The following is a 10,102-nucleotide window of genomic DNA, read 5'->3' on the forward strand; positions in this document are numbered from 1 at the left end:
TTTTGGGTTCGGTCGCGTGAATATAAAATGTGTCGCGAAACGTGCGGGTTTACTTTCCAGCACACAACCGGTGACTGCTACACTAATATACTACACTATACACTACACTGCACACTACATTATACACTACACTATAAGTGTAAATGTTGCAGTGGGTTTACTCTCCAGCACACAACCGGTGACTGCTGCACTAGTATACTACACTATACACTACACTATACACTACACTATATACTACACTATACACTACTATACACTACACTACTATACACTACACTACTATACACTACACTATACACTACACTATACACTACTATAATTACACTACTATACACTACACTACTATACACTACACCATACACTCCACTATATACTACAATATACACTACACTATACACTACACTATACACTACACTATACACTACACTATACACTACTATACACTACACTGTACACTACACTATACACTACACTATACACTGCACTACACACTAATTTCCGTTACACTACAATTGTAAATGTCGAGTTTCCTCTCCAACGCAATCGGCGTGCTGAACCGGCAAAACTACTTGGCGCGTTTTGTTCACGTGACAAACCCATTTACCAATTGGCTGTGTCGCGATCTAACCCCCCCAAAAAACCTCTCATGTCTTTGTTCCTGTTCGCCTTTTGGGGTTGTTCTCTTGTGTGATGCTCGTGGTGAGACTGGGCCCCAAAGAAGCCTGCTGCCTCTGGTGTAGACCAATCAGTTTCAAAGACGATGCCCATATAGTTATTAGTATCAGAGCCGTGTTTGTTTGCATGTTCACCACAAGTCCTGTGTGTGTGTGTGGTCAATGCGGTAACTTGATGTCTTGCAAAAGGTTTCTTCTATTTGGCGATTTGAACACTTTAACGCAACTCCTGCTGCTGCTCTATATAAGAACGGGAGACAGAGCAGAGCCTCACCATTCTGGTGAATTGCCCGATGATGCTGGATGCAATTACCAGCGAAACATCGTACTCAAAACGTGTAAATGTTGTGGTTTCACGCTTCAACACACCGGTAGGCTAAAGTAGTGAACTATTTTGTCTTTTGTCAACGTGACACTTTTTTACTGATTGGCCGTGTCGGGTGGTGGAGGGTTACGACACATTTATAAATAACGCGATCTAAACCCAAAAACGTTGATAATGAATAATATTGGTCGCGAAAGCCTGCCACGTGTTAAACTGTCCTGCTGTTGTATCGGCACAATCGGCAAACGCTGCGCGCTGTGACCATGGGAGGGCGCCACAAACTGATGTTTTTTTTAGAACTGCTGTTTGTGTTTCGTTTGTTGCCTCCCACCCCCCCGCACCTCCGATGAGCACGGTCGGCTACGTACGGTGCGAAAGAAGTCCAACATACATATGAGTATGGGTCTCTGTAGGTCTCTACGAGTCACTGGGATCTCTGTGGGTCTATGGGTCTCTTCCTTCCGATATGAGGAATCCATTGGGAGCTTTGCACTTTTAAACCATCGAGATTGAAAACTCATTTCTTTATAACTGCAATTTGTGTTTAGTTCGGTGTCCTTCCCCCGCACCTCCGATTAGCACGTTTGGCTACGTACGGTGCGAAGGAAGTTCTACGTACGTACATGATGGTGGTGGTGATGGTGGTGATGTTGAGGAGGGACCTGCATGATGATGTTGACGTTGATGGTGGTGGTGGTGCTGTTGATGATGCGGCCGTCTGGAACGCTCTCTTCCTTCCGATGTTAGGAATCCACTGGAAGCTATGCACTTTTAAATCATCGTCTAGATTTAAAACTAATTTCTTTAGAACTGCTTTTTGCGTTGTTTCTTTTTAGTTTGTTGTAGTCCCCCCCCCCCCCCACCACTGCACATCCGATGAGCATCGTTGGCTTATGCGCGGCACGAAATACGTCGAACGTTGCACGCGACGACACAACGCGTCCCCAGCGTTTCCCTCCCCGGACGCGCGAACCAAAACGTCTCGCGGATGAAATCGCACCCCCCCCCCCTCCCCCCCATAATCTCCGCGACGATGTCGCGGCTCTTCCTCGGAATCAGAAGTCTTAATCGTGGAGGAATCGATGAGCTGTGGACCTCCTTTGGTTTTTGCCCCGCACAGATGTCCAGTAAGGCCAGGCGCCAAAGAAAGCTGTCTCTTCTTCTTGGTTCTTTCGGTAAAGTCACGTAGAAGGGAAGTAATAAAATAATAAAAATAAAACATAATCAAATAATTATCACGACGTTTCGGCCACAACGCAAGCAGCCGTCCTCAGGTGAAGACCAGGTCTGTCGGGGAGACAACGAGAGACAACGTCTCTCCCCGACAAACCTTGTCTCCACCTGAGGACGGCTGCTTGCGTTGTGGCCGAAACGTCGTGAGAATTATTTTATTATGTTTTATTTTTATTCTTTTATTATTTCCCTTCTACGTGACTTTACCGAAAGAAACAAGAAGATGAATCCCTACAGTCACGAAAGCTTTAAATCGAAAGCTGTCTCTGTTGTGGATCAATCAGTTTCAAAGACAATGCATCATCCTATACTACCAGAGCATGGTTTTTATTGGTTGCATGTTCGCCACAAGTATATGTGGTTAACGCGGACATGATTTATTTGCGAAAGATTTCTGTGTGGTGTTTAAACATCTTAACGCAACTGTTTTTATTGCCAGAAAGGGTAAAACCTTTTCTAATATTTTGACGCTGGCAAGGGAGGTCCCGTGATTAACAACAATTATACATTCTAGATTTGAAGCTTTCGTGACTGCAAGGATTCATACTCTTAGGTTTTTTCGGTAAAGTCACGTAGGTAAAAAAATATAATGATAAAATAATAATACATGAAAATAACTAAATTTAATCGTGATGATGGGTACAAATTGAGCAATCATTGGAATGATGTGATTAACCATGTTAATGACATGTTAATGACATGTTAAACCTCAACCGCCACTCTCCCCCGCTCTGCGTCCCCCATCCGTGGTTTCGTAGTGTAGTATCAGCTTCATCTTCCTGGCTCCACACCCCCCCCTCCATCCTGTGCACATCCTCCTTGGCTCATCCCCCTCCTCTTACCCTATATAACAAATGTCCCATCACAAATAACTATCACTACATACTCTTAGTTCTTTCGGTAAAGTCACGTAGGTAAAAAATGAAATTAAAATTAATAAAAAATAAAATAATAAAAATCACGACGTTTCGGAGGCAACACAAGTCTCCGTCATCAGGTGGGACCGTCACAGCCAGATTTGCAGCATCAATTTTAATTTCATTTTTTACCCACGTGACTTTACCGAAAGAACTAAGAGTATGAATCCTTGCAGTCACGAAAGCTTCAAATCGAGAACTCTCACTACTGTTATTTTGCTGAGCCTTTTTTACACCCGATGAAGGAAGCATGTGTTGCCTCCGAAACGTCGTGATTTAATTTAGTTATTTTCATTTTTTGTTATTTTATCATTATTATTTTTTTACCTACGTGACTTTACCGAAAAAACCTATGAGTGACAATGATACAAACAAACACAAAAACACGACCGGAGTGCAAAGTGCTGCATAGGAAAGGAACTCTGGAAGCTGCAGTGGAGCCTTGCTTAACCTGGGCAAAAATATCGGCATCGTCACCCCCCTGAGTCCACCGGCCGACTACGGGGCAAGGCCCTTCCAGACGAAAAACGAAATGTTCGCATCGCCGATTTGAAGCTTTCGTGACTGCATGAATCCATACCAGTTGGTTCTTTCGGTAAAGTCACGTAGGTAGAGAAATTAAACAGCAGCATAATATATCACGACGTTTCGATCGCAACACAAGCGCACACGAACAAATCATCCAGAAGTGGAACTGCTGAACCAGTGTTCTTCCTGGTTCAGCAGTTAATATTGTTAGATATTTTTTCCCACATGAGGACGAACGCTCGTGTTGCGATCGAAATGTCGTGATATATGTTTTTAATATTTTTATTTAATTATATTTTTCTACCTACGTGACTTTACCGAAAGACACACAAAGAGTATGTTTTTGTGCGGGTTCAGAAGGCGTGCTACACCGACAGGCCCGCTGATCATTTTAACACGGACAGCAATACGCGTCAAACTGCTGCAGTTGCCCAACGGAGTGAACACAAACCTGGATGGAGGTGCTTTTTGGTAGAGCTTCAATTTATTTCATGGAATATTTTCCGGAGACTTTGCCCTGCTCCTGCCCCCAGTAGGACAGGCGGGTGGTTGGATGCGAGGCAGGGAAATGTTTTCCGGCGCTCAGCCCTGGACAGCTCCGGCGAAAATGAAGGCCCTGTCAATGTTTTGTTGACAAATTTTGGGGAGTCCAAGGTTTGCAGAGTAGATCTGGAAATCCCACGCGTTCCGTGTGTTTTTCTTTTTTATAACGGCCTTTTTTGTATACACGCCATGCCAATATAGACTGTGAACATGTATTTAAAGATATATATATAGAATAACGTATTTTTCCTAATTACGGGTAATATATTAAACTCTGCAAGCTTTTCACGGAGGAGAGAGAGAGAAAAAAATATATATTTTCATTGAAAACTATTATCACCCCCGCTTCCCTACCGCTCCCCGATTGCATTTCACTTGCGCCCATTGACTACCATCGCAATATCGTCGCGAGCTCAGGAGGCAAATCTTGCAGGCGAATGGTATCGAATGTTGACGCGTCGGGGAGTGCGTAACATACAACAACGTGCGCATTCCGACTCGAGGTGTAGGTAGCGGATGCACGTGGACAGTTGGGTGACACTCGATTTAAAGCTTTCGTGACTGCAGGAATGACTCTTTGGTTCTTTCGGTAAAGTCACGTGGAAAGAAAATAAATTAAGTAATTGAGTACGACGTTTCGATTGCGACACAAGCAACCGTGGTCAGGTAGAAGTAAATTTGAGTGAGAGACAAAACACAGACACGGAGACACACAGACAGGCACACAAGCAGAGAGAGACAACACAGAGACACTCTCTGTGTGTCTATGTTGTGTGTCTGTGTCTATGTTGTGTATCTCTGTGTCTCTGTGTGTCTCTGTGTTGTCTCTCTCTGCTGGTGTGTCTGTCTGTGTGTCTATGTTGTGTCTCTCTCTCTCTCTCTGTGTAGTTCTTCCTTGATGACGACTGCTTGTGTCGCAATCGAAACGTCGTGCTTTATTATTTAATCTAATTTCTTTCTACGTGACTTTACCGAATGAACCAAATAGTTGGGTGAAAATTGGAGAAGCCGCGCGCCACAATAGAACTGTTGAACTAAAAGAAGAAGCTGCCTGAAACGTTTTAGAAATTGTTCACGTTAAAGTTGATCTATTTCGGGTTCGTGAAAATGTGTGTCGTAAACCCCCACCTCCACCCGACACGGCCGACGAGCGAGCGAGTTTTGTCACGTGCAACAAAACATGCCAATCCGTCCCTGGCTCTTACAGCGACCACGAGCTTTAGCGAAAAGTCGTTAACCTCGAAATTGTAAATGCGTTGCGTGGGTTTACTCTCCCGGCACACCGCTGGTGCTGAAGTATCAGCAGCAGCAGCAGCAACAACGAATTGACACGTCCTGTTCCACATGACGAACCCCGTTGCCAATTGGCCGTGACGGGCGGTGATGGGCTGACGGCACCGTTGACACGATTCTACGGCGATCCGCAACCCAAAGCGTCTCTTGGGAGCACACGTGACCCAAAGACTTCGCTGTTTTGTGCGGGCAGACAATTTGGGTCGAGGCGGGATATGCGATGGTCGGATTCTGCGACGTACCCCGCTGATCGTAAGTCACATTTGAGTTTTGCTGACAGTCGTTTTCCGCGTGGAAAGCTTCGGGGCGTTTTGGCCACTAGGACGTGTGTTGGCTTCTTTTCTCCGGGCACTGCGTTTCAAATCGACAGCAAAGGCGTGCGCCGTTGTGCCGTATGGCTAGGAAGGGACATTTCAGTTTTCGTGGCAAAAGGTTTTCCGCGCGGAAAGCTTCGGGTGTTGTTCTCAACTCGAACGGTGTTGGCTTTCTTCGGGCACTCGTTTCACACCGACAGCCAAGAAACATTAAATCGGTCTCAAGGAGCATGGCTGCGGGGGGAGGGAGCCATGAGACTTGGCCAGGATTCCCCGTGGGGAAGAAAAAAAAACATTTTTTTTAACGCAAGACTCGTAACGAAGGGATCACGGCGAATTCCAGACTGACGCGGCAACGTTAAATTGTTATACTCTTGTGTTTTGTACAATTGTAATATACGCTTAAGAGGCATTTACCAAAAAAACATAATAAAGACCGACATATGGAACACAGAATGGAACAATTGTTTGGCGCGCACCGTTCACGCCCTGCAAGCCGCAATGCCATTCAAGTCGCGTGGAGGCAATTCAACGCCCGACATTCGAACGCGTGGACGGACGCATGGTGGCCGATCGATGGATTGTGGGCCTGGCTGTGGCAGACCCTTCGGAGTGCTGTCCACCACGTGGACGCACGCTGGGTGTTCTGGTTTCCTCCCACACGACGCACATCGCTCGCGAAATGGAATTCGCCAAACATCACCAGGCAGCCGAAAGTGTAGCAGTGGCACGGCAAGGCGGCGTAGAACAGCCAACCTCTAGGGGGTTCCTCCTGGCAAAGCCCCCCAAATAATCCCCCTTTCTAGGGGTTCCTCCTGGCAAAGCCCCCTTCTTTGGGGGGGTCCCTCCTGGCAAAGTCTCCAAGCAAAGTTCCCCCCCCCCCCCTAGGCGTCCCGTTCTGGCATTGCCCAAAGAAAATTCCATTCGTAGGGGTTCTAGATTTGAAGCTTTCGTGACTGCAAGGATTCGTACTCTTAGTTCTTTCGGTAAAGTCACGTAGGTAAAAAAATAAAATAAAAATTAATACAAATAAAATAATAAAATCACGACGTTTCGGAGGCAACACAAGTCTCCGTCCCACCTGATGACGGAGACTTGTGTTACCTCCGAAACGTCGTGATTTTATTATTTTATTTTTTTATAAATTTTTGTTTAATTTTTTACCTACGTGACTTTACCGAAAGAACTAAGAGTATCATTCAGAGACCCCCCACCCCCCACCCCACCCACCCACCGACTCGCCGTTATTTCACTGACATAGAGCACACACACACACACATGTTGCGTTAAAATAAGCTTTTATTATGATGATGATGATTATTATATATGATTGTGATAATACGAGGGATTGCATACATAAATACAATTTCGCGTGTGCGGACTTGCGCGCCTTGAGACAATGGGGGGTGGGGGAGGTGGAGTTTACACACGACACACGATGCTGTGACCAGCCGAAACTCCACAACCGATCACATTGTCAAGTTGACATACAGGTGTGTTCACAGGTATCACAGGTACACCTATCTCAGGAACAACACGTTAAACCGCCAGCCTTCGGGAGGCACCCAACGGACAGGTGTCACCCCCCCCCCCCCCCCACGTGCCTCGAGCATAGCCCCGCCCCTCACGCAGCACACCTGTGACCCTCACAGGTACCCGCAGCCGCCGAGCGCGCGTGGGTGGGTGTACGTGTTGTGCAGGGCGAAGTGAAGCCCCCCAGAGCCGGCGCCGTAGCATCCGTAGCGCGCGCCCGGGTAGCGAGACCCGTAGCTCTTCAGCAGAGGTTGCCCGTAGCTACCGTAGCCGTGGCTACCGTAGCCGTGGCTACCGTAACCGTGGCTACCGTAGCCCAGACCGCCGTAACCGTGGCTACCGTAGCCGTGGCTACCGTAGCCCAGGCCACCGTAGCCGTGGCCCAGGCCGCCGTAGCCTCCGATTTGGTGGGAGTAGGCGCCGAGGGTGTGGGAGGCCGGAAAGTGGCCGAAGGAGGAGCCACAGTGGCCCAAGGAGGTGCGGTAGCTGTGGAGGTTGGCACATCGGTGGGGGTGGGGGCACGGGGAGACACGGAGAGAGTTAGGGATGTTGGGAGACACGGAGTGATACGGGGAAACACGGGGAGACTCTGAGAAGCTTAGGGACATTGGGAGACATTAGGAAACACGGGGAGACTCGGGAAAACACGGGGAGACACAGATAGACACGGGGAAACACGAGGAAACACGGGTAGACACGGAGAGACACGGGGAAACACGGAGAGACACGGGGAAACACGGGGAGACTCTGAGAAGCTTAGGGACATTGGGAGACATTAGGAAACACGGGGAGACACGGGGAAACACGGGGAGACACAGATAGACACGGGGAAACACGAGTAGACACGGAGAGACACGGGGAAACACGGGGAGACACGGAGAGACACGGGGAAACACGGGGAGACACGTAGAGACACGGGGAAACACGGGGAAACACGGGGAGACACAGAGATACAGGGGGAAACATGAGGAGACACGGAGAGACACGGGGAAACATGGGGATACACGGAGAGACACGGGGAGACACGGGGAAACACGGGGAGACACGGGGAGACACGGAGAGACATGGGGAAACACGGGGAAACACGGGGATACATGGAGAGACACGGGAGACACGGGGAGACACTTGGAGACATGGGGAGACACGGAGAGGCTTAGGGACATTGGGAGACACGGGGGCATACGGGGAGACACGGAGAGACACGGAGCAACCGATTCCTCGGCGCATTGTCGCCCATTACTAACCCACCGTAGCTGTGCACACAGGGTCCAAAGGTCCAAAAACGCCCAGTGACCAGCAACAAACAGCACAATTGAAGGAGTGATAGGTAAGAGTTATCACGTTTTGTTTTTAGCGATGAACAAGGTTACATAAAAACAAACCTTTGGAGAGAAAAAAAGACGATGGGAGGGAATTCCAAAGTTCAGCAGTGCCAGGGAAGAATTCAAAAGAAAAGCGTCGTGACCGGCGGTGTGGTGAGTTGCCTGGGTGAGCGAGCGAGCGAGTGAGGAGTGAGTTGATGTGACCTCGCAGTGTTTGGTGGTGGTCGAACGCTGCGTGCATGAGACGAGGCAGTCAGCGTCTGTCTGACAGAGCGAGTGAGTCCCGCAACTGGGAGTGGAGTCATCACCGAGTGAAATTCACGGAAACGCTGACCATGGGTTTGGTAGTCGTAGGAGCGATAGACGAGTGATACGGAGGCGGCTGTTTCCCTACACATTTAGAAACATGCGTTGCGATTATGTACATTGTGTGGGTGCTAAATTGTCCAAATGATGGGGCCACTATTTGTCGAGCTATCATTTGTTACGGCCAGGGCGCTTCTGAAAAAGAAATGAATAGCTCAGTGGGGTTTGTCTGGTAGGATGGAAATGGTTAAAATGTATTTGTGTCTTTGGGTGATTAGTTTACGTTTTCTTGTACTTTGCACCCCTATCATGTTCGTGTTGTTTGCTTACCCGCCTCTACTGGACATGTGTGACAAAAATAGCTTTTATACCTCATCGGATTCCTCCAGTAGGGATACATATTCTGATTATCACCTGTGGAAAAAGTTTCATATCTCATCGGATTCCTACAGTAGGGATACATATTCTGATTATGATCTGTGGAAAAAGTTTCATATCTCATCGGATTCCTCCAGTATAAATAAAATATCGTGATTCTGATTCTGACTACCGCCGGGTGTATGCGCGAGAGACTGTCAGTGAACCGAGCGACCGCCGCCGTTGGATCATCAACTCAACCTCGATGTGGCGGACCTTACCTGACCATGTTGGCTTGTTTGAGGGTCTTGGGTGGAGGCTGAGGCCGAGAGTGAGTGAGAGAGCGAGAGACTGCGAAGGGCGGATGAGCTGGAGTGATGAATGAGGTCCAGTGGTCAACAAGGCCCCTTTTTATATTCGAAATCAACGCCGCCACCAATCATCACCACCGCCACGCGTGCATCCTTTAATTGGCCGACGCGCTTGCGATTGAAAGCGTCAATCTCAATTTTGTTTTATTACGTGTTTAATCGGGGTTTTATTCGTTTTAAATTGCCATTTTCGTGACGCTGGTCAAAACAAACGCAGAGATAATGCCCCGCGCAGACGTAATGCGAGGCAAATGCGCGCGTGTGCAGTTTGAATTAACACTCTGGAAGGGACTTGAGCCAGAATGATTTGGTTCTGCGTCTGTGCATCTTTGTGTATTTGGGGTAGTGGAGCGGTTAGCGCTACGCTGCGCTACGAACCTGCGACC

At 48.0% G+C, this 10,102-nt stretch overlaps 1 protein-coding gene across 1 annotated transcript; it reads right to left on the reverse strand.

Moving 5' to 3' along the window:
• Window positions 1–7,420: 7,420 nt before the first annotated feature.
• On the reverse strand, window positions 7,421–9,725 carry LOC144737087 (uncharacterized). Its single transcript, XM_078619749.1, has 2 exons — window positions 9,627–9,725; window positions 7,421–7,846 (listed from the first exon to the last, which is right to left on the reverse strand). Exons 1-2 carry the CDS (start codon window positions 9,632–9,634, stop codon window positions 7,474–7,476), a joined length of 381 nt encoding a protein of 126 aa, XP_078475875.1. The 5' UTR covers window positions 9,635–9,725; the 3' UTR covers window positions 7,421–7,473.
• Window positions 9,726–10,102: the final 377 nt, after the last annotated feature.

Source organism: Lampetra planeri, chromosome 64, assembly GCF_965212315.1.
Source record: "Lampetra planeri chromosome 64, kcLamPlan1.2.h2, whole genome shotgun sequence".
Classification (NCBI taxonomy): domain Eukaryota; kingdom Metazoa; phylum Chordata; class Hyperoartia; order Petromyzontiformes; family Petromyzontidae; genus Lampetra; species Lampetra planeri.